The 24,057-nt window shown below is 43.2% G+C and overlaps 3 protein-coding genes across 6 annotated transcripts; all 3 read right to left on the bottom strand.

Annotated features, from left to right (window-relative positions):
• Positions 1 to 987: 987 nt before the first annotated feature.
• On the bottom strand, positions 988 to 3,532 carry prkra (protein kinase, interferon-inducible double stranded RNA dependent activator). The gene is made up of 9 exons (XM_037240519.1): positions 3,277 to 3,532; positions 2,842 to 3,020; positions 2,676 to 2,757; positions 2,523 to 2,601; positions 2,216 to 2,333; positions 2,034 to 2,128; positions 1,800 to 1,962; positions 1,307 to 1,521; positions 988 to 1,162 (listed from the first exon to the last, which is right to left on the bottom strand). Exons 1-8 carry the CDS (start codon positions 3,321 to 3,323, stop codon positions 1,364 to 1,366), a joined length of 921 nt encoding a protein of 306 aa, XP_037096414.1. The 5' UTR covers positions 3,324 to 3,532; the 3' UTR covers positions 988 to 1,162; positions 1,307 to 1,363.
• An 816-nt stretch (positions 3,533 to 4,348) lies between these two features.
• Positions 4,349 to 5,565, bottom strand: LOC119115085 (protein FAM237A-like). The gene is made up of 2 exons (XM_037239266.1): positions 5,160 to 5,565; positions 4,349 to 4,452 (listed from the first exon to the last, which is right to left on the bottom strand). Exons 1-2 carry the CDS (start codon positions 5,563 to 5,565, stop codon positions 4,349 to 4,351), a joined length of 510 nt encoding a protein of 169 aa, XP_037095161.1.
• A 2,412-nt stretch (positions 5,566 to 7,977) lies between these two features.
• LOC119115648 (disintegrin and metalloproteinase domain-containing protein 23) lies at positions 7,978 to 23,459 on the bottom strand. 4 transcript variants are annotated; one of them, XM_037240422.1, is made up of 26 exons: positions 22,998 to 23,459; positions 22,396 to 22,607; positions 21,228 to 21,304; positions 18,669 to 18,732; positions 17,567 to 17,649; positions 17,398 to 17,461; positions 16,671 to 16,743; positions 16,373 to 16,440; positions 16,179 to 16,238; positions 16,054 to 16,119; positions 14,874 to 15,040; positions 14,713 to 14,797; positions 14,552 to 14,639; positions 13,941 to 13,992; positions 13,649 to 13,748; positions 13,509 to 13,580; positions 13,348 to 13,434; positions 13,188 to 13,268; positions 12,091 to 12,141; positions 11,955 to 12,018; positions 11,764 to 11,869; positions 11,161 to 11,280; positions 10,933 to 11,101; positions 10,755 to 10,866; positions 10,216 to 10,306; positions 7,978 to 8,133 (listed from the first exon to the last, which is right to left on the bottom strand). In XM_037240422.1, exons 1-26 carry the CDS (start codon positions 23,071 to 23,073, stop codon positions 8,088 to 8,090), a joined length of 2,334 nt encoding a protein of 777 aa, XP_037096317.1. In that variant the 5' UTR covers positions 23,074 to 23,459; the 3' UTR covers positions 7,978 to 8,087. The 4 variants fall into 4 exon arrangements, with proteins under 4 accessions (XP_037096317.1, XP_037096315.1, XP_037096319.1 ...); XM_037240420.1 differs by lacking the exon at positions 10,216 to 10,306 and adding an exon at positions 9,464 to 9,554 and having other exon boundaries at positions 22,998 to 23,454; XM_037240423.1 differs by lacking the exon at positions 7,978 to 8,133 and adding an exon at positions 9,466 to 9,554.
• Positions 23,460 to 24,057: the final 598 nt, after the last annotated feature.

Below are 24,057 nucleotides of genomic sequence, written 5' to 3'. Positions count from 1 at the left end.
TGGTCAACCCTGAAACAGCAGCGCCACCTATTGCTCATTTAAGGAAAATACCGCTTCTGCTACCTTAATAGTAACTAGCCTCTAAAACCGAGAGCCACAACATTGGGCAATTTGTTTCAACACTTTTGCTGACAAACAAAACAAAGACAAATATTGCTTATCATATATCCACTTTCTCCCCACAACAAGTATTTGGTTTCACTTGCTGTGCCTTAACGCATTTAAGAATGACCACACACACACACTGCTGGTGAGAAGTTGTACCATTCGCACCAATCTGCATCTGATGATTAAGCCAAAGGAACAACTTGTGTTCTTGCCAAATATCTTTGACAGTTGATGTAAACGAAGCTCTTTGCTATGCTACCATACAACAACACGCCAACTGAAGCAACTGTAAATACAGCATATCTGGAACCCTGAAAATAGGGGCCGTCCATCTATCCACTTTCTGTAGCGTTTGTCCTTATTGGGGTCACAAGTGAGCTAGAGTCTACCCCAGCTGACTTTGGGCGAGAGGTGGGCTACACCCTGGACTGGTTGCTGGCCAATGGTGTGAAGACTCCATGTGGTGGTGTGTGTGTTGGAGTGACCCTGCAGCACAAGCGGAAAATAGAATGGACAAACAAGATGTTCTTATTTATAAAAAAAAAAAAAAAAAAAAAAACAGCCCTCCATCTATGTTCTACCTGCATGTGTAGCCTGCCAATGATTGTTGCAGATGCCTTACAGAAAGGTTCTGTTTTTGTCGTGGACCGCACCGCGTCCGCTCGGTTCCCTGATGGTACCTTCTTTCAAAAGTGCAATTGAAACTAAAGTACATATCTTTTCATCAACACTGTACACTGCTGCTACATAGCGCTTGGACTAATAAAACCGGACCTTCCGTGCGTGGTTTACTCACTCAATTTGACCTCTGTGTGCGTGGGCCCGAACAACAACACAACGATCTCATACTGACTTGAGAATTACTGGAAAGGAACCAGCTTGTTTCCGTTATTTTATTTTCTGATTTGACACATGGTTGCAGTGGAAATGGGTAAGTGCGTTGTGTGTACATTTTGTCACTCTGAACATATTGCTGCTATTTTTTTTTTTTTTTTTTATAACTGAAGTTTTAGTGCAATCAACATTTCTGGTACTACAGCTGGATAAGAGATGTCCCAATACGGCGGCCATGTTAGAAAGGGCGACAGAAAGGGTCATAGGGAGCATAATTCGTCGAGCATTGTCTATTTTAAGCATTTGTATATTTATTTCCAATAATTGTGTTCTCTACAGGGTGTTTTTGGCCACGATAAAAAGTGTTTTAGTTACGATTTGTCTGTGTTAAATATGTAACTTTCAGTGCAGTTTGTGGGGATTACTTGGTGGAGGCCATGATCTTGATATACTGAAGTGCGCTGTGGGCGGCGGCGTTGTGCGCATTAATGCGAGAAATGCCCGTGCCGTGGTAAATGGTGACGGGGGAGGTGGACAGCTCCACCAGGCACTGGTACTGACCGTTAGCTGTCAACTCATCTGCGAAACACAGACACAGGTCCTTAGAACGTCGCTTAGGGCTGCATCAGGCAGCTCTGTTGCCATGGAAACTAGCAGGTTGGTACCTTTCTCGTTTCTACTCAAAGGATTTAAAATGATGCAGGAAAAAAACTCTTACTGGGACAATATCCAAAACATCTTGGCTGTAGTGCAAGACTTTGAAGTTTACTATTGCAAAAATTCAAGTCTGATTTCTTTCTAACAGTTTGTTTGGAGGCATCATACACTTGGAAAGAATAAAAATTCCAAGCACTTACCGATGTCTAAATAGGAGACGTCAAAGTTTTGCTCTTTGGACAGCTCGGCCATCAGCTCAATGTAGTCCGTGTTGGGAATACTCAGCGGGTTCCTCCTCAGGGAGGAAATCTTCTCGGCCGACGAGCTCTTCAGATTGTCGAATCGCACCCTGGGCTTTGGTGTCTGTGAGGCAATTAAGTAAAAAAATGGTCATGGGTGGCTACATTCGGCGTTACGTTAGACGCGTGACCCACCCATGTGATGAGAGAAGATCCTGACAGACTCTGAAGCTTAGCCACCATCTTCTCGGCAGCTGCCTTCTTTGCCGCTTTTTTGGAGCATGCAGTAGCTGCTCAGTCAAAATACGAGCAATGACGAATGACAATTAAGACAAACAGCCACGCGGCATGATTTCCCATGAACGACGCGCACCTACCCGTCTCTGACAGGGACTCTATTGCACAGCTGGTGGTGAATTCTCGGTCATGCGGCGGACCGGTCTCCGATAGCAACGTGTACTCAGGAAGACGCCAACCTCTTTGCAAGGACAGCTCCTATCGGGAAGGAATAAGTACATGTCACCAATGCCTTTGCCCTAGTAAAGACAGATTAGCTTAATGCTAACATACAGCACAAACACACATGTTCAGGGTTAGCGTCGATAGTTGCTTCCACTATTTAAAAAAAACGCTTACAAAGTTTAAAACAGTGAAATGTGGGTAATGAACAGAATGACTTATTACCTGCAGTATGCCCACTGAGTTGGGGTGTCCGCATAATTCTGCTCCAACACCGTTACTCTCGGCTTTCACTTGGAGGTTCCTGCAGGAAGGACATCAACGTAAACACCTTTGTTTGTGTATGAATGACTTGAGCAGCATATCGGGTGTACTCACAAGGCTGCCATGTCAATCTCTAGGATACGCAGCGCATCCTCAGCAGCCATGTGTTTGGCTGTCTTTTTACTGGGACCTTCACCTGGAAGACATAACACCAGAAGATACCACCGTCAAATACAATGGCTATCTGTCTAAAATAAATCAAGCATACACAAACATCCACCTGTGCAGTAGACATCTCCGACGGTTACGCTGAACACAAAGCTGGGCTGGTGGGCCTCGCCTTCGGCTTTCTCCAGCATGTAGACAGGGACTTTGCCATGCTTGGCGCCGTACTCATGAAGAATCTGAATTGGGGTCTTGCCAGCGGCGTTGGCCTTTGGGACTGCATCTTTATTTGGGCTGTGTAAAGTCACACAGATTTGAAATGTCATCACCGGCACATGGGATTTTAATTTTCCTTTGCAGACTATTTGTTGGTTTAACGCCAATATTAAATCCAAATGTTACATTTTAAGCATAATGTACCTCTTAAATGCTAAAGTCGCATTTTGAGATTCTGAAAACTTTAATTTATCCCTGCTGGGCAATTTTTCACTATCGACAGCGTAGCTCAACACAATATATTGACAAAGTATTAGTGGTGGGGGCGACTAACCTTGAGTCGGTGGACGTGGTTACTGCTTGGTGAATTTCCTGAGACATGACGCTGGCTCTTGTATCGTTTTGACGAGTTGTTAGCTGGTGATTCCGTAAATGATTATGAGCATGAATTAAAATGTGTTTATTTGGACATCTTAAAAGATTAATTCAACTAAAAAGAAACCCCAAGTAGGGATGATAAAGAAGCTTTCATTGTGGTTGGCAGTGTGACGACTAGCCTGCAGGTTGCCGCCGCCGCCGCCGTATGGTAACAACATCCGGGTTCGTGAGGTCACGGGAAGTGACTTAACTGTCTGCATGCTGTTTGTTATCGCTCCCTGTTGGCAAGTTATAGTATAAGTAGTAAACAGTTCATGCATTTCACAGCGCGTTTTGGGCATCGGTTCGGAAAAAAAAAGGTGATTATACACACAACTCAAAAATCAAATTGAACAGAAAAAGAATGCTAAAAATAGGAAGCACCGATTCTAGTCCAAAACGTAAGAATAAAAATTAATAAAAAAAGAAAAAATAGAATGAAATTTAATTAAGTACGAAAATAGGAAGCAAAACGGAATTTTGACTCAATTATATACAACAACAGCTTTGATAACCTGGCAAAATTTCTTTACAATACAGTATGTTCCATGCAGCCCACTACTAAATGACGTCACTGTCAGCAACACTTCGTCGTCCACGTAACGACACTTGAGTCATACTTAATTATGACTTCATACGAATTTATATATTCTTATATATATTTTTTCTTCTTCTGAATGTCTCTAAAACACGATGCTGTGGACTTGAACATAGATTCTGACGTGAAATAATTTTTTCAAAATTATTATTAGTCTACTTTTTGGGTATGATTCTGATATGGCTTCCTCATAACCTTTTGCTTTATCTTTTTTTTTTTTTTTTTGCATCTATGCAAGCATGTATATACTATGCATGTTTGTATGTGTGTTTGTATGCATGTATGCTTATATGTATGTTAATTCTCAATGTCAAGACAAAAAAAGGCAAAAATAGCAAATAAGCAACATGCTTTATCCAGCAAGTGTCATGGTGTTTTATTGGTGCATATTTCAAGTAGTTTTGCGCTTTATGGTTTTGATGTGACCTTTGTGTCTCACTCGGACGCTGAGCCCCATCCTCCAGTTTGCCCCGGAGCTGTTGAACTTGAACGACTCTGGAGATGCACGCACATCCACACGCACATCCACACGCACACACGGGTGCAAAAAGGTAAGTGCAGTCAAACATTAAAGCTGAGAAAAGGGATCGTGTGACAAAAAAAGCGGAGATGCAGTCATAGTTTGACGATGAGACTGAATTTCAGTTTCACATGCTCTAAAAATACAAGACGTTTGCTTATAGTATTTTAACATACGTTAAAATTTGCAAACATATTTTGTGTTTTTTGTACATACGGAATGTAAAGGTGAAAGGTGTTGTTTGAAATTATTGTCTTATATTGTCTCATAGGAGACATCGAGATCAATTATAAAAATGTTTAATAATAAGTACACCTTCAGAGAGGTAATCATTAAACAACTGACTTGTAGTATTACTTTGAAAAGTGTTACCATGGCAAACTATTGGACATTCAAGCATTTAATTCAGTGAAAAACAACAATGCCAATGAAACAGCTAGCTTATAATTAACTATGTAATAAAACAATCGTATTGATGTAATGTGTACCATTTTACTTACAATAAATTTATCATTATAATAGCTTAAAATATGGACCGCAAAAGGTCGACAAAAGCAACATGCAACGAGCGTCTGTTTAATAAAAAAAAAAACAATCACATAAAATAAGTTGAGGATTTTGATTTGTTAAAAATAAATAATATTTAATTTTTTGTTACTTTTGTTATTGTTCTGCTACTCACTGTCCGTGGTGAGGGAATGCACCCTGGTGACGTGTCTTCGTCCGAGGCCGTGGCTCCTGGACATGACGCAGTCCAAGTACATTTCCCAGAAGATCCTCGCCAGGTCCCAGAAGAGGGTCGTGTGCTTGGCATTGTCCGACGCCCGGAGCACTTCCATGAGTCCCCAGAAGCCAGCCACCGTGTCGGCCACCCTGGGCGAGCGCATCTCCAGAAGTCGAGCCGACGCCAAGTCCCAGCACTGCGGGTCGGCGCGGGGCACCGTCAGGGGGTCCACCTGCCGGGGGTCCACCTGGCAGTGCAGGGGCACCGCGCACACGCAGCTCAGGACCAACATTGTGGCCACTGGCTTATTCAGTGCCAGCGGGGGCATCTGCAGATCAGGCCAGTGAGCACCGCAAGGCACCATTTGGCCTTTGAGGGCATAACACCACCTAAATCGATTCAAACACAAATTGATCACTTACCATAAAAATTGTGAAGTTTAGTGACGTCACCGCCTCGTCCTTCAGTCAGCACTGCTCAATTTAGTTGTCCCTTGCACGGTGCTCAATCTATATAAATTGAAGTGAGCAATGGATGCAACCAAGGAGGAAAATGAGCGACCAAACTATCTCTTGGGAGGCTGGAACAAATACTCACAGTCAACAAGTGTGAGGAGAAAAAACACACACACAAAGTGTACATGCTTCCATGTGTAAGATTGACATTTTATACGTTTTTTAAAATTCTTTTACAATATACAAATAGAAGTTTCTATTTCTTGCAGATCTCAATGACTATATTTGTTATATTTGACTTCATAAAAAGCTATTGTCTTTTATTTCTTTATATTTTGTCAAAAGTCTCAACAGGCTTATTCAATGTAATAATGTAAATACTTGGAGATTAAAAATGAATAATTAAAAATAAACTCTTAAAATCTTACAGTATTGTAACACATGGGAGGGAGGCCACTAGCCACTAAATTACTAAGTTAAATTATTATAGTATATACTATTACTAAATTAAATTAATCTTAGTCAGTCAAAATAGTCAATCGTAAATGTAAATTGTGAGACTTCTTTTTTGTTTTTAATTGTAAGACATTATATTTACCGTCATTTGGAGAAATGACTATGTGGTGTAATAAAACTCAAATTCAAGGGCTGAGTCAAGATGAAAAGCGAGGACACATTTCCATGCTTTTATCGAAATGTCAGGCGCATGTGTGACGTCCCCGTTATTATCTTCACAGTGAGCGGCCAACTTTAAATGTTCCTGCTGCGAATTGTACAGCCATTCATTATTATGATTATACATTAAAAAAATAGACAATCGCACTCCAAAGTGTTCCGTTATAACAAAGCTACTGAGAAAAAAAAGTAAAAGTAATTCTGCAGTTAGAACAAGATGTCATAATCTTGCATCTAACATAAAAATAATAATAATAAAAAAAAAAAAAACATTTTGGATTCAACTTTGCTACTCAAATTCATATAGGAATCTGATCAAGGAAGGAGTCAAAGCAAAAGACGGAAAGAAAAAAAGAGTTAAAAGGAGTCAGTAGTTTATTGACCAGTCCAAGTGTACAGTACATGATGCAGTGAGAGAGGACAGTGGAAGAGCAGACGAGACATGGAGGCAACACACCCACCACCATCTGAAGAGGACAACAAGAAGAACCCTGCACGAGGCCTCCCTCGGTATGTACAGGCACCATTTAGTGTGAATGGAATTAAAAACATCAGATGAGACACACGCACACAAACACACATACATAAGTGCTCTCATTTGCTTGTAAATATGAATCGGGTCTTTTTTTTGTTATTCTTGCTATTTTGAAGCAAAATGAAACAAGACGAGGGAGCGGCCAAATAGAACTTGATGAATAGCGGAACATTTTTTTTTTTTTCAAATTCCACGTCTGTCCTGTTTTGTGCAATATCTCTCCTTTGCATAGTAAATAAAAGTTAAATGTTTTGTTGTTGACATGCACCTTACCTTTTTTTTGTAGCATATTTTCTTAACAGATCCTGGGGGTCTCCCCTATAGAATTATTATAAGCCCACTATAGAGTAGTGATTGCATGCAGCGTTTCCTGTAGACTTGAATCCTACTAAGAGTCTATGAGAGTAAAAGCCGGATGTGGTGGGGGGTGGGGGGGTGGATGGGTGAGCCCTGGCTGGACACGACAGAGGGCAAAGTGCTCCGTGTGCAACATCCATATGTTCACGGTGATTGCTTCTTTGGCTTTTTCTTCGACGTCAATACTACGACGGGACCGCGCGTCGCATTTGATCTCTGGCATGCTTCTCTTAGACGCCCCACGTCGAGGCTCCAGATGTTACATTTTTTTGGGCCCGAAATCGTCATTATTAGTGTTTTAATAGCCTGCTATAAAACATGCTAATGTTTAAAAAGAAAAAAAAAGAAAAAATCAGTGGAAAATCATTTCAAAGCTGATGTGCTGAAATTATGTACAATTTTTTGACATGCAGTCCGCTGTCACGTCGTTATAGTTTGAATGAGGCTTCCCGCATTGCTTTCCTTTCTCTTTGGAAGGATGTGTTTTTGCTGAATATTCACAGCTTACGTAGCCATGCAGAGCCCGTGGAAAGGTGCTCTTCATGCCGGAAGATCATGCCAGGTGTCGGAGCACCTGCGCACTGGCACTGAAAACGGACGGCGGCAGAGGAGTTCTGTCATTCTACGGATCAGGCTTGCGAGTGATGAGTGGTGTTGAAAAGGCTAAAAGGTTGCACGCGTTTAATATCACTACCATGGAATTTGTTAAAATGTCCACTATATCTTTTTTTTATATATATTATTATTATTCAAGTAAATCTAATGCCAAAAAAGTCAGCAGGAATAAGTGCAGTCTGGGTGTCAGGTAGCCAACTAAGGAAGCCTTGGGGGAGTCCGTCTGCGAATGGCGTGCGCCCTTCAGTGTTAAATGGCTGTGGCGTTGGGGTCGTACCGCCGCTTCTTCACATTTCTTGCAAGGAGATAAGAAACACGAGTTAGCGTTCAACAAATTCACATCTGTGATATGATTGGTGCAGCATGGGAAGTGCAGCCTCCCTTTTCTGTCTTGATCATTAGTGGACCACTTTGAATTTGTGTTCCGATGCATATTCTCAATTTAAAAAAAAGTGAGAATGTGAAATCGCATATGTTAAAGTGCTCTAGAGGACTGAAATCAGATCATAACACAAAATCAAGACAGATGGCTGCTCCATGCTGACCACTGCGGCTCGACTGCACCGAGGTGTTGACGTTCACAAACCCTTTTCATCTCATTTAACTGTGCCGAATTTGCAAATTATATCTCGGCCGAATGCAGCGGAACCTTTGAAGGTCTGTGAATGCGAACCAACTCCGTCGTCTCTTTGCGGTCAACCACAGCGTGCATGCAGACGGCAACTGACGATGTCTTATTCCGGGTCGTGGAAAGGAAGCTAACATACAATCAACTCCAAATAATTTACAGAGGGCGGGAAAGACAACAACAGCAGCGGCGCCGGCGGTGTCGGCGACTACCACAACAATGGCACACCAACAAATACGACAACAGGAGTGATGCAAAACCTCCCCGTACTGTGGCTTGTTGTGGGGCTCCTAGCGCTCGTCGTGTCATGCACCTGATCCAATAGGAGACCCGGCCCGGCTGTGCTCGGTGTCATGCAGTGCAACGCGCCGGCTCTGTGAAGCAGGCAGCGATGGCGGCCGGCGCAAAGGAAGAGGGGTGGGTGACGCGTGGGGGGTGTGGGCGGAGCAGGTTTTATCTGCTCAAGGATGGAAGCGTCACCCTCAGACAGTCAAGCTTTAAGTGTTTGCCTTCCTGCCTTTTTCCAAACCCGAGTGAACATGCACAACTATCCTTTCTCTTACCTCCGCTAGAAACACACTATTTTGCATACCCATTTGTCGGTTTAAAAATCAGACGTAGCCGTCAAAAGCCCAAAGAGAAAGACGAGTAACATCTCCTCACTAACACACTGCCTTGCTATTCTCTACACAATCTCAAAAATAATCACACACCTGTAAACTCTCGTCTCAGCATGCATATCAAGCACCGAGCTCGGCCCGATCTGCCTAATCAGTTTGAGGTTCTGCTACAGATCCACAGACCGGCGGCGTGCGGCGCTCGTTTTCCCCTCGAACATCCTCCGATGCGCTCTCATAAAAACCAAGCTCGCCGTTCCGGGAAAGGCTGCTCGGCCTCACGCGTGCATATTCTGCAGCAGGAGCTCAAACCATGGCGTCTAAAAAGCAGCGGGGATGCTGGTGGTCGAGCAGGAGAGGCATGCGGCGTGTTTGCTTACTTAAAACCCCATCCAGTCCCCCCCAGCACTATGGCGGCCACAAGGATGGCTCCGGCGATGGAGCCTATTATTAGATTGGTGGCACTAGGACCTGCAAAGGGTTATGGTGGGGGGGAGGAAAAAAACACATAAGTTTCTATGCTGGCTCGCTGTGGCAAACACATGTAACTAAACACGGGTACAACGTCACGCATGCTCTCCGGCCCCCATTTTAGTGTTTACATGGTGTGATCGACAGTGGCCTTGCTTGGGAAGCTTGAGCACCCATCAAATGTTTGACTAAACAGATTGATGGGTGATGTCGCTTTGTGTGGCCTGCAGAGACTGGTTTACGGGGTCAACACGCAGAAAAGGTCAGGTCACTAAGTGGATACTTCTTCTGGTTGTGGACAGTTGTCCCATCTAAATGCCCCACATGCCCCAGAAAGGAGAGGATCACAGGAGCAACCACATGACGACTAAGAAGAAGAGAAAGAAGAGGAGGCAGATGAAGAAGAAGAGGGCTTGTAATGGGGAACACCAGGAAGCGGAAGGAAAGGAGGGGGGGAGGGAAGGGGGCGGTCCATCAATCAATCACACGACACTGAAAACAACCAATCATAAGACATGATCATATGGTCATCACCAAACACACAAGAAAACACAAAGCCACCGGGACGCACACACGGGCTCAGGCCGGCTCACGAAACCGCCCGCACACTGAGGCACCACTATGAGAGGAAGAGCTGTGAAAGGCTTAAAAAAATGCTTACTCTATTCCCCACCCTGTGCCTCCAAAAATCACCCCCAGGGCCAGAATGGTCCCTGCTACTGCCCCTATCAGCCTGTTAGTGGCCACGCTCACTGTGTGGAGGGAAAAGGAGCATGGTTACCACCCTGGCAAAAGACAAACAGCAGGCCTCCGCGTCAAGAGTCCTGGATCAAGTGATGCCCACAAGCCCCAACTAAACACCCCCCAACCCTTAAAACAGCTGCGTCCAAGTCCTCCTCTGCAATGATATGTTGTAAACTACCAAAACATTTTACAGATTGGGGTTAGACATACTTAAAAAAAAAACTATACCTGAATATGATTTAAAAAAAAAAAAAACAGTTATTTTATAAACAGGAAAATGTATTGCACTATTGCGCTAAATACAACTGAACTGTACTCAGGCCGTTGTTCTTGCATGTACCACTAGAGGGAGCCCACGTACCAAACTGAGAATCCCTGTCTAAAGCAATGACACGGAAATAAGGCAGAACTTCAACTAATATGCAATATTTTGAAAAGAAAGAGGTGACAACTGACCCTTGGGCCCTTGAGTTGGAGTCGTCTCGGGGATTTTAGGTGGGTCGGGCATACTACAGTCTGTCCCCGCCCACGTGGTGTCACAAGTACACGTGGCTTCGTTGTTGCACACCTACACACATGCACGGAAGAGTCAATGACACAAAACGGCAGTCCACCCATTTTTTTGTGCACTTACCCCATGGGCGGAGCAAACTTGTCCATTGGGTCCGATAGGGCAAGTGCTAATGTTGAGCGACTGGATGGACAGACACTTGTGGTCAAGGCACATCATTGACGGCCCACAAGGACTCCCGTCATCCACGTAGCCTAAATCGGTCTCGTCGTCCAAAAGAACGTGCCCACCGCTGCCGGGAAACGCCAAGTGAGGTTTGACAGACACTTTTTGACCGGACGACGGGTTTACCTGCAGTCTATCAGCCTGCCTTGATGGTTGAAAGAGGTGGGGGTGATTTCTCCTTTCATCGTTCCAATGCGGGGGTTGCGGCCGATGTTGGCGCACAAGAGATAACCACAGAAGACATCGCTGTGAAAGCAGATAGAAGATTATTAGAAGATAATTTTCTGTAACCATGACATCATCTTGAGACCGACATTTTGACCGCTGTAGTACACCTGGAAAATCCGATACAAGTGCTGAGCAAAGGTGGAAACATAAAAAGCGTTTATTTTTGGAACTTGGAATGGCCTCACTCTCTCTAGAGTGTGGAAAAAACACGAACTCTGCAAAGAGGTCAGCAGGAAAAAAAACTGTCACAGAAACTGTGACCACTGCATAGTTGCAGCCGAATACTGTAACCGGGGGCAACTGTCAAATAAATCCCAGTTGAGTAAAAGTTCAATAAGTGCTGACAAGGTGCAGCTCAAGAAAAAAAAGGAACCATATTCACAATTTTCTGTCTGAAAAATCCGGACTTGCAGGAATTTCAAAGGCTTTGCTTCTCAACTGGAAGCTACAGAGATGCAAATTTAATGCAATATGTGGAAAATATTCCTTCTTGGCACTCACTGTTTGCTGCACTGGATCCATTTGTCGCCGTCCCTTCCGCAGTTGCCTTTCTCCGTGCCTTCGGTGTTTAACTTCTCGTAGCAGAATTTCTCCGAGCCCCCGGCCTCTGATGAAACAGACGAGCAGAGTAGGCGGGGCTATGCCAACAGTACTGCAGCTGAAGCTCCTTTCGTGGAGCCCGTTCTACTTACTTGGCCCCCAGATGTATCTGCATTGGTTCTCTCTGGTCTTACACTCTCCACTGTAGCACCGCCCCTGCAGAAAGTAAATTTTGGAACATCTGTGCATGGTGCCAGAAGAGCTTATAATCGCTATTCTCATGCCTACCTGGTTCACCTGGCAGAGGTATCCATCTTGTTTATGAAGGTTGGGAGGGCACTGTAAAGAGGAAAAAGGCAAGTCTAAATAAATAAAACAAAGGCAAAATGTAAATGGGTTAACATTTCACAGAATAAACAGTAAATGGAAAATCTTATTTCTGTAGCGTTTAACTCCACTCTTTATTTATGTAACGATTTAGCATTAAGCTAGCAGAAGATTATTATTAGAATTTTATACATTTTACATGATTTAAAGAAATAAATTTTATAAAAAAATATATTATATACTTTTAATATTTTATTAGATATTTTATACCTCATTAACGAACAAGCTAGTTCATCTGCCCATTTTAAAAAAACTAATCTGGCCCCGCCTTGCACTATAATGACTCTGAGCAGCATGGGGATGACATCACTCCATTACCAGTGCACTTTATCAACATCCCTGTACCCCTCACCCTCAAGTCTCTCCATAACCTCGCGCCATAATTGCATTTCATCACAGAGAAATTGGCAGCGCGTGCACGAGCTGTTAACTTCCCTTCCATTACAACATAGATCATTAATCACTGGGTCAATGAGGTGACATTGCCCAGCGCCTTCGGTGGTGAAAGGGAGTAAAGTGCTATATAAACAGAAAGCCCATTTATCAGAGACATGTGATTGGACGCTACCATGCCATGACATCATTATCCCATCGCTGATTTTCAATGTTCCAAAGCAGTAGCCCGCCAAATACTGGTATGATTTCGTAACGGGTCCACTCACAGGGACTCGATAAAAAAACGTTAGCGATCATAAGATTCTGAAAAAGGTTTTGGGTCTGTGCCTGTGTAGACAACACAATTATTTTGTTAAAAGGAAAACTAACAAACAATAATATTTTTAAAAAAATAATTAAGTAAAGTAATTGAAAAATAAATACAATAATAATAAATAATCATTTAATGCTGCAATCCAATTAATGGCGCTGCTCCCCAAATCCAAGCAAAAAAAAATAAAAAATCATCCAATCAAGGAAGCTTATTTTGAAAAGCAGTGTGAAAGATGCTCTCTGCATTGACCCAACAGATTGAGCAGTGCAATATTGTTCTCCAACAACACCTGTCCAGAGTCCCCGGAGCAAGTTTCTGAAATGTCGCAGTCATTCACAGCATAGCGGCAACTGTAACCTCGTGGGAAGAACTGCCAAAGTGGAAAAAATACGCGCATGAACATATCGGAAAGCCTCATGTCAAAACCGTGCATCCAATCCAGCTGTTACCAGGCACGTGGTATTGCAGCAGGGGCCGTCGCTGCAGTGCGCCCCGTTGGCCAGCGAGCACTTTTTGCAGCATCCCTTGTAGCACTCCTGAACAGAAAAACAGAACTGCAGCTACACGAACACACACACATGGACTGCAAACACACATGTGGGAACCTCACAGCTCTCGCGCCGCAGTCGCAGTCTTCGCCCACTTCCACAAATCCGTTCCCGCACTCGTTGCCCTCGAACAACTGTGGAGATATACATCGAGTGGATATGAAATATCCCGAGTGATTTTGATCCTTGAATCTTTTCAAACCTTTGTGGGCCTATTAAACAAACACGAGCCTCCGCCTTTAAGGAGAAAGTCCTTGTAGTCGGAAATGCTGCATTTGGAGAATTTCCGAGGGTGTTGGACACTGTGGAATGGAAGGAGGACACATCTGTCAAATACATCAGGAAAAAACATGGAATTGCTCAACTGATGTGCGTGTGTGTGTTCACATTTCTTTTGTGCATTCATATAGAGGATCAGACATTCCCAAGGAGCGTTTCTAACTTCCTGCTAGTTTACAACCCGCAGCCAATAGAGGATTAATGCTAGACATTACCCAGTGTCCTCCATTATGCAGCCGGTCCACGAGTCAGTGCAACCGCATTCCTCTGCAAATCAGAGACGACAGGAAAGGGCATAGAAAGAGGAAAGCAATATTTCAGGACATTCTAGTTTTATTTTTTAAAATACACTTGCAATGATTAAATTTGAATTATTCGTATAGGGCAAATCAACAACATATAAGCTAAGTATTATGTTTAAAAGAGAATAAAAAGTTGATGTTTTTTAAAAAAAAACAAAAAAACTAATAATATGTTTATTATTGTGTGTTCCATTCTACTGGGGCCAATAATTCCATAATTTGCTAAAGTATGAATCCACAATGTATTTGATTTGTGTCCTATTTTTTGAGCTACAGTGTAGGTCAGCGGCTGGTTTAACATCTCACATCAAATGCAATTTACAGGCGCTCTTACGGTCATATATTCAGACCCCTGCACTTTTCGGAAATGACTTTTACGGCGTGACAAGTTCCAGCCTTATGCAACTCAGCAGGTCACACGGAAACAAACAAAAAATGTGCCATAAGATCTGCAATGACTAAAAATGGCTTTTCGTCAACAATGATAGATTACTTTTGTTAGAAACGTCAACTAAAATGCTTACTTCTCTTTGATGCAGGGTCCCATTGGATGCCCAGGTTCTGAGCCAGGCTCTGAGATAAAGAGCCAGCCATGGACCAGGTGTTGCCGTACTGTTGGAGCAGCAGAGGGTCGGTCACACGTAGCATCCATGATCGGCATGAAGAGGATATTAGTGAATCTGACCTCATGGACGCCAACCCCCCGGCTCACAGAACACATGCCTCCAAAGTAGGCTGCGCTGCTTCTGCGATAGTGAAAGGTCACATTTCTGGAAGACCAAAAAAATTAAAAAAAAGTCAGGGGGTGCCGTGACACGGGCGTCAAATGTGATTTTTGGAGCTTACGAGAAGAGATGTACGGCGTCTGCATGGTGCTTGATGCTCTGCTGACGGTACTTGGAAAAATCACGCAGCATTTCCAGCGGCCGCACGCTGATCGGAATCGGATTTTTGTCCGTCCAGATCTCCAAAGCAACCAGCACCACACGTGTTTGCAGCTGCTCTTTGAAGACCTGCCATTGAATGGAAAGAGTGCATGTCAATGTAGCTTGCCTCAAATGTCAGCTGAGATGGGCTTCCAGCTCAAGTGGAATAAAAAAAAAAACACACGTGAGGCTTATACAAATGAATCTTGAACAAAGTTAAATGCTAAGTAATTTTCTTGGAGAAAAAAAAGTGTGGAGAAAAAAATTGCTTCTTAAAGCAGTTCACAATTTAAACCAACAGATGGCAGTGCATCTTTAAAAAGTTGGGAGTGTCAACTGCAAATGAAAGGAATAATTTACGACTAACGAGCCGTACAGATTCTGACAGAATAATGGAATTTTTATTTGCTGTGGACATGAATTTTGGAGTAGGTTCAAGTTATGCTTACACAACAAAAGCCCTTTCAAATAATTTACAGATTTTAGTGTCGTCAGTGTTTGGATTGAATATGTGTCATAATGTCAGTATTTGAAAAAAATAATAATTATATTTTGATCACAAGCATTTGGCAGTGATAGTGCTGTATCCGCATAGTGTGTCTTTATTTCCATTTCCATTGCCTAAGAACTGTAAAGTGGGTACCGGAACCTCAAATTTGCACCCCTCCGCTTTTTGCCACCCTCTTGTTGGGGTATTTAGCACATCGGTGTGGTACTTATAAAAATGGCGCTTGAAAACACCCGAGAGAAAAAAATAATAACCGCTTCTGTGCAATAACACAAAAAACACTTCTCTTTGTTGACACTGTTAAGTTATTTTGACGCAATTAGCGGCCTCGAAACCACACGGCGGGAACATAAAGAGCGGAAGGCCAAACAGCTGACATGTTAAAATCCTTAGACACACAAAAAGGGGCTTGAAATAAAATAATTTTAAAGAAAATCACGCTGATGGCGGGAATGAAAGGGGGAAATCTCACTTGGTGCCACCTTGGTGTTACTCAGTGACTCAGTCTGGACCTAAAGTGTTTGTCCAACTGACGGAGCAACAAACACAAGCAGTGAAAAACAACTTTGGTCAAAGGGAAGGTCTTACTCACAGCATCCACAAGATTCACCACAGACTTGGCAAAATTCCTGGTGTGCTGCTTGGTTTTGTGTTTGTACTGCAAGGAGGAGGAAGAATTACAAGTTGAGAAATTATACTTTGATAAAAAGTACTTACCATACTGTGGTCACTGACAATCATGATCTCCAAGTATTTCATCTCCTCAAATACAGATATCTGTCAAATAAAAAGAAGCAGGTAATCTAAGTTTTTGGTCGTCCAGGTAAAAACGACGTCGTTACATAACAATTTACAAGCGGGTGACTGCAACTTTGCGGTGTCTCTTCAGAGAGATGAGATCAGACACTCACGGCTCGCTTTTTCCGCCGCTTCAGCCAGGACAAGTCATCCAGCTCCGAGAAGAGCCTCTCCTCCTCCGCTACGGGTGTAAACAACACAAAAAAATTTGCATCAACACATATTGCAGGCATTTGAGGCCACTACATTAGGTACACCTGTCCATTGTTTAACCATGTTTTTGTATTTTCTACTTTGGATATTGGAGGTTTCCTCTTGGCCAGTTGGCGGCCATTGTTGTATGATGCGTGACAGAATGGGGCGGAGGCCCTTAAATCAAGGATGTTTTTCAAAAGTGTTGTAAATCTTCACCCAGTTGCTGTGACTCATTTTTCCACTGAAACGAGGCAGCTCTTCTGAGCTGGTGAGGCCGTCCAGCTCCATCCTGAAGGGGGTGAGAACATAATCAGATGCGAAGGTGTCGGAATGATTTAAAAATCTCACATCCACAGGTTGTCGTAGACTAACCGCCATCTTTGTTCCTTCCTACTTCCTCTCTTTTTATCACGGGAAGCTCGGCTTCAGTTTAGGGAGCTGGCCTCGTGCTCCACCTTCCGTTGCTCGACCTCAACACTCCATTCTTTCTCCTCTCCACCCTTTCCTCCTCTCTAATCTTAATCTTTAAGCATTTAAGATGTCATGTTTGTGACTCAAATGACGACAGAGAGAAAGGCGAAGGCCGCTGACCCCGGGGCAGGAAACTGTCAAACATGTTTACGATAATTGCTGACATCCATTTATTTATTTTTTTAATCCTCACACGAATATTTACCGGTTGACGCCCTTACCACTCAAAGGCACGTTAAGCCAAATGAGAAATTAGAGTGCTATTGATCTGATCTAACGCCTGACGAGACATATTTTACTGAAATTAAAAAGTCAAACATGCTTCCGACCGTTAAATATAAAGTGTAGGGGCATTATTGTGAATCAAGTATTGTGGGAAAAGGCTACCACAAGCTTTGTTGTTTATTTACCTTTTTGTCCATAACATTCATTTGACATAAAATGATGTCACGAGACTTAGCCAATAACTTACGAGCGAATGAGTCTGTTGCAGTGGCTCAATTAGATACACATAGGCTCCGTCGTCAAACATCCCACTGAAAAGGGAAGAGAGGCAGCTCGATAGTGAGTCAATATTAGAAAAAGGAGCTGAAATATGTCCCTGGATGTTGCGCGACCAGCACACTGTTTGGTTCACTTACTGCAGCCCGTTGCAGGTAGATAAGGCCACGCGGGAGTCATCGTTGCCTCTCACCTGCCCGTGGTAGTAACAGTGCTCGCCGCCCTGAGGGAAAAAGACACGGTGCTAATGCAGTATCACGCTACGTGCAGTTCAGCGCTATAGCGTGGTGCATTTTCAGATCTGGAACTTCAGTGCGGATTTATTGACCCAAGTTAATATAGATTTTCAAGACACTGCAGATGCTGATTATAAATGTTTATTTGATTTGATTTATTTTTATATTTTTTATATATATATATATTTATTTTATATATATATTTTTTATTTTATTTGTATTTATTCTTTTTTTTTTTTTAAACAACCTGCCAGTGTTGTCACATACATGTGCGGATTTTATTGATTTGACTTTGCTCTCTCTGGTTTTATATTTTTAATTGGAAGCCTCTGATGATATATAACAGCTTGTTTGGCAAATTGCTGCTGTACGGTGCGGTCGCTCTGCTTGTAGTAGCGATCGTGAAAACATTGCAAAGTAGGTCTTGGTGCTATCTGTGACTCAGCTGTCAAGACATGGGGTGAATGGAGGACTCTCTCTCTCTCTCTCTTTTCACTCCTTTTTTCCCTCACTTCATCCATCCAACACTGCACTGACACTGCAGAGTGCTTCCCCTCCCTCGTCACGTGAGCAGAGCTCCAGTAGGAGGCTGCAGGGGGGGGTAGAACCAAAGCCTGCTGATTCAGCTCCAGCCCATGCAGCCTGAATCAGCAGCTGCAAACGGCCCCCTTCTTCTACAACCTGCTTAACTTCCTCACTTATCTAAGAAGTGTATGCACCAACTGGGCCACAACATTTGGACAACTTGCATAATCTAATAATATCCAACATAAGAGCGCTAACACATTCTGCCGGTACGACAACATTCCAATTTAGCTTTGAAGGAGACGACAATAATATTATTAAAGTTAGTTGTGACTTGAGTTCTCTGCATTTGACCCAACCCGAATTTGGTGCAGAACTGCACTGCATCATCCGTGGATGTGCTTTGAATACTTTTGCTCACCTCACTTAGTTACACGCCACATCATAGTGATGCAGTACAGTGGTTAAACATTTCCAATACCTTTGATAGGACGGGTTTATCCCCCTCGTAATGGATCTCAACATAATCTGAAGAGAGCAGGTCACTGCAAAGACAAAAGGTTGGCTTCAGTTCGATGGGGAAGACAGCAAGTGATGATGCATCAGATGGCATGTGGGCATTTATTAGTTTGTGATTCATTCATTCAACTCACTGTTAGCCACAACTACTAAGTCAAAGGTTTGTCAGTCACCACATCCTCCAAAACATCTTCACAATTTGCTGGGGTGGAACATTAACTCCCTTGTCATGATCAGAGAAGACCAAATTGCTCAACATAGCCACAAACTTAAAATAAATGCTACAAAAGAACATGGCGGATGACTGTGGGGTGTCATTTTCACCCTGAACAAAAAAACCTCCAGTTAAGATCCCGCCGTCCGTGTCCATTACCATCACAGTTTGTATGCTGACATCCGAGAGAGTGCAATTTCTGCAACAAAAGTGTTTTTCCCCCTTGAGTCACCTCACTAATGAAAAAAAACACATCCGCTTCTCTTAGTGTAGGTGGCACAAACGGATTACCTAGCAGATTTTCTCCCGTGACACACTACCGGCGGCGTGACATTTGTGAGCGATGCTCAGGAGCACGCCAGCGGGGAAGCGCAACGCTATTACGAGAGGACGCCCAAGACGTGACAGCGTCTCCTAAGTGAAGCGCTATTTTTAGCGTGACACACAAGGCATGCAGCGGAGAGTCGGTCGGCCATGCCAAGGAGTAATGGCGTGCGTGCGCAAGGCTTGGCCGGCAGCCATTGAAGCGCTCGCGGAAACGAGCCACCGGAATGTGAGCATCTTGAAAGTGTGCTCTGGAGTGTCTGTGGATGTTTCGAGGCACGCGCGGGAGCGCCACAATGCAGCAAAGGACCCACACACTGCGGGAGATTCTTCTCATGTTTGGCAGCATTTCAGAAGAAGCTCGGACACCGCTGTCACGCCTCATCATCATGCTTCCAACACACGGGAATAATCTGCGATGCCTCAGAGTTAGTTTGAACATCGTGTCCCATTCTCCCGCATACACGACGCATGACACCAGCCGGAACATTATGTACACTAGCATAATGCAGACAGAGTTTTATCAATATTCAGATTTTATAAAAACTATCATCAGTGGATGAATAGATAAAGAGGATCTATTTCAAAAAGAGCTAAAAAAAAAAAGACATACTATTCATACATGCAATTTCTATAGTGCTGAGTAAGCGAGAATATGTGAAGAAACCCCAGGCAAGCACAAGAAGAACATGCAAACGCCACACAGGAGAGCCAAAGCCTAAATTTGAACCCAAAACCTCAACTGTGAGGCAGATGTGCAAACCACTAAACCACCGTGTCGCCAGACATGGATGCAATGTGTCATAAAACCAACACATATTATCAAGCACTTTAAGTCTAAGCATACAATAAACGGGTAATTTGCGCAAATATGAATAAAATAGCAAGTCCAGAATTGTTTCTAACATTTTGCCTCTCCTGTTAGCTAAAAAGCAATTCTTGTTTTATTATCTAGAACACCAAGCAGAATTCCAACTCCTCTTTCTCTCATTGCGCACACACACAAAAAAAGCTGAAGTTAGCATCTCTAAGATAACCTACAGCTGGGAGAAGAAGGTCACACTGTACTTTTGCTGTTCCAATCTACAAGCTGAACGTTGTCTTGACATTCTTCAAGATATCTGATATCACACGTCTCGCTCGACAATCTGTCACGTCTATAATTTTAGAAAAAAGTGAATTCTGAAAATGCATTTAAAAGTGTTTCTGCAAAGCCTCCATCCCTGTTGTCAACAATGCAACATGTCTGCAATCTCTCCATTATTGGCACAGCTGCAGAGAAGCACACTCCGCCTGCCTCGTGGGATGACAATTATTTGCCGGCGTTAAAACAAACCGCCACTTCCTCTGCGATTTGGAAGGGGTTACAAATCAAGCCGCCGCCGTAGTGCATGCCAGCTTTTGATATTTGACACCACTCAACCGTGAAGTCTGTATGATATTACCATATTTGATGACATAGCTGGGCTTTAAATCACATTAGGAGCCAAGGGATTCAATTAGCATTTCCAAATCCTTTGTACACATGCACATTAAGCGCTCACATACGTAGAGCGGGCTACTCAGTGAAGGATCCGAATCAATATCATTGAGTGTCCGGAGCCTCGTGTCTCCAAACGGGACTGTGATCTGCAGAATGTCTGACTCCATGCTCATTTGGAATCAAACCAATTAAAAGCTTATTAAAGAGCTGATCTTTGCAAAATGACATTCTTACGTCGGGTCAGCTCAGTAGCTCGGCTATTTCGCCACAGTGGCGCAGCTCCTAACCAGCCAACCTCACGAGCTGATGCTGTTATGGGAGGATGCTCGCACCAAAGGGCGAACCGCAGTCTGAAACGTTATGACTAACAACCACAGCGGCCATGATTTTGTTACGCTTTTACTGGCATGGAGGTTTTTGTTTGTGTGTCAGCAGGGGCTGTGCAAGCTAAATGTTGTGTGGAATGACTTAAGACTATTGCGGTGGCAAAAATGACTTACTTGTTCAAGGTTAGATCCAGAACAAATCGGGTGCCGAAAGCATCGAGTTGGAAGCTGACCTGAGCAAGGTGGATCGACTGTTGGAGAAGGAAAAAAAACTATTAGTTATAAATTTCAGAAGTAATACGGTGACACATCAAAGCTGTTTTTTAAATTTGTCAAAAAGCAAAAAGTTAAAACCATCAAAAATCTCGCAATGTAGCTAATGTTAGCGAAGCGGCTAGCTGATTTTCTGGTGTCACTGTGACTTTATGTTAACACCTTAAGTGGAAAAGTTAAAGTAAATTATGTAAATATAAAAAATATGCAAGGCGCAACCTTTATTACGCCCTCATCATTTGTTCATCATCATTAAAATTAAAAGACCGTTGAAATGGTGTTTTATTGTTCAAACGCATTAATATTACAGTGGTTGACTTATATTACATGCGTTTATGACCACGATTGTCAACGTGTTTTTCAAAACATTGCCTTTACCAATAATAAATGTTTAATGTTGTGTTTGACCAGCAGGTCACATGACTGTACTTTAGTTTAATGTTATTGGAAGGTGATAATAAATGTCTTCTAAATCTGACACTGTTAATAACCATGAAAATTTTAGCAATTAAAAAAAAATCACCAAGTACTTAAAAAGGTAAAAAAAAATAAAAAAAAGTAATTGCCTTAATTTTCAAACTGGGTGTTTGGCATAAAAAAATGGTGCACCTTGATTTTCGTGGTGGACGTGACAATTTGGTGACAGGCAGTATAGATTAGAATTTAGACCAGCAGGGAGCAGATCAAAGTTGTGGCGCATAAATAAATATCACGACAGCGTGCATCAAATCCTCTGAATCATTGTGCATGTACAAGTGTAGCTTATGCCATGACGAAGAGAACCGGACCGCAGTCCTGTTTATGACGGTGAAGAAATAAACTGTTAATAAGTTAGCTATCGCGTTCCCACCGGACAACGCTAACAGATGTGGTGAACAAATGACAGATGGTGGTTCTGCTTGGATGCAGCTTTCTTCAGCACCACACAGCATGACTTTCGGGCTGCTATTTATGTGCTTGGAAACAGGATTGCAAGCTTGTGAGATGGGCTGATAAGCAAGCAGCATGCGGTGAGATGATCTGCTGATGGTGACAAAATACAATCTGACTCGGCGCTGTATTTGCCTACCTGACCCTCTGCGGCTTGGCTCCTGGCCCGCGTGTCCAGGTCATGATAGGCACTCTCAGAGTCCTCGTTTAGGTAGTAGATGAGGCGAGATGGGTAGGCGATCACCTGCTCGGTTGCATGGTGGCCTGTGTTTTTCGAAACGGGTGCTGCAGTCGCCTGTTGCTTCACCGGCACTGCGTCCCTCTCAACCTTGTCCTCTGCACTGTGAGAAGCTGCGAGGGAATCACGCACACACACTTGAGCCAGCTGTCAACATCGAGCCATGAGCACACTGTCAAAAGGGTCAGGGTGTCATTGCACTACTTTTTTTCCCAGTAGTAGCCAGGTGAGATGACTTTTGCAGGAAATTATTATTCGTATGTTTCCAAAAGTGCCCACTCAAAAAATTCAGCTAGGTTGAAATGAGAACCCCTCCTTAAAATGAGTGCATATATTTTTAATTCACATGCAGTAGCGATTTAGAACAAAACTGGCATGTTTGAGTCTGCCCGACGCCAGCACGCAGCACATCGACACGGCGTCCCTTCTTAATTAGCCGCGAGCCGCTAAAATACAGATCAAGTAATCGCACGGGACGCAAATAAAAATACAACGCTACGTACCGGATGACGCTGGTGATGCGTGAAGCCAAAGCGTGAGGATGCTGACGAGCAAAGTGTCCAGAAATATCAAACGCATGATTCATATTTGATGATTGAAATATCTCGATATCAAGACAACAAGGTAGCGTGGCGCTTGCAACCCATCGTGGCTGGCAGGGTGGTGCCGATGATCAGACTGATGGGGAGGATGAGAGGGGGCGCTTTCTTCATAGGTCCGGGAGGCACTGGACTGCTGCTGCTGCTGCTCCTGCTGCTGCAGATGATGGTGATGATGATGATGGGAGGAAGAAAGCAAAGGGAGGGAGGGGGAGGAAAGGAGCGCGGAGGACGAGGGGAGCGCGGAGAAGGCGGCGGCCGTGCAGCTACTGGAAGTCCATCGGCAGACTCCTCCTCGATGTGCACGAGCAAGTCCTGCAGGGGCACACTTAAAGACAACCCGGAGACAGGAAGTGGTGTCACAGGATAATTCAATAAAGGACAAATGGGTGATCTGGAAATAAAAGAGAGAGACACTCAGTCTCCCTAGATGGGATTAGGAAGGCAAAACACGTGGGGAAAAAACATTACTGTAACCGATGGCAATCGCCATATATTATCAAAAACACCATGTTACGTTTTTTTTATTATTATTATTAAAAAACATAGCACTCTAAACACAAAACAAAACAAGCAAGCAATCAACACGATGTAACAAATCATTTTTTATAGCGTTATTGTAAGATATCCTGCACATATCGGAGGTGTTTTTTTAGGGGCGTGGCCTGTCAAAAACACAAAGACATAAAACATATATATGTCATACAGTAGCATAATCGCAATTCCATTATGCAAATACAGACTCGACGGATGTCCCCAAGGTACAACAACAGCAACAGCGCTTAATTTGACACTTGGCTGCAGGTGAGTGATAACTGTAAAGTATACACGTTCATTTAGCAAATTAATCTTAGCTCTGTATTAAATTGAAGATTCATATTATCTTTTTTTTTTTCCTGCGAGGATAAACTCCAACTCACCCACAGCCCTAATGAAGACATGCTATGAAAATGGATGGAGGGAA

This window comes from Syngnathus acus, chromosome 21 (genome assembly GCF_901709675.1).
Source record: "Syngnathus acus chromosome 21, fSynAcu1.2, whole genome shotgun sequence".
Classification (NCBI taxonomy): Eukaryota; Metazoa; Chordata; class Actinopteri; order Syngnathiformes; family Syngnathidae; genus Syngnathus; species Syngnathus acus.
Note: the sequence above shows the minus strand (reverse complement) of the source record. Positions and strands in the feature narration are given on the sequence as shown.

Bases quoted from the DNA above. Each gene is read 5' to 3' on its own strand.
- LOC119115648 (XM_037240422.1), bottom strand. From the start codon at position 23,073: ATGCGTTTGATATTTCTGGACACTTTGCTCGTCAGCATCCTCACGCTT. The intron at 13,435-13,508 runs GTGAGGTTCCCA...TTTTCTGTTCAG, and splicing joins GCGACTGCGGCGCGAGAGCT to GAGTGCTACAAGGGATGCTG. The intron at 13,269-13,347 runs GTAACAGCTGGA...CCACTTTGGCAG, and splicing joins GCTGCAATACCACGTGCCTG to TTCTTCCCACGAGGTTACAG.
- LOC119115085 (XM_037239266.1), bottom strand. From the start codon at position 5,565: ATGGTGCCTTGCGGTGCTCACTGGCCTGATCTGCAGATGCCCCCGCTG. The intron at 4,453-5,159 runs GTGAGTAGCAGA...GTGCATCTCCAG, and splicing joins GCATTCCCTCACCACGGACA to AGTCGTTCAAGTTCAACAGC.
- prkra (XM_037240519.1), bottom strand. From the start codon at position 3,323: ATGTCTCAGGAAATTCACCAAGCAGTAACCACGTCCACCGACTCAAG. The intron at 2,334-2,522 runs GTAATAAGTCAT...CCTTCCCGATAG, and splicing joins ACTCAGTGGGCATACTGCAG to GAGCTGTCCTTGCAAAGAGG. The intron at 1,963-2,033 runs GTGGGTCACGCG...ATTGCCTCACAG, and splicing joins GATCTTCTCTCATCACATGG to ACACCAAAGCCCAGGGTGCG.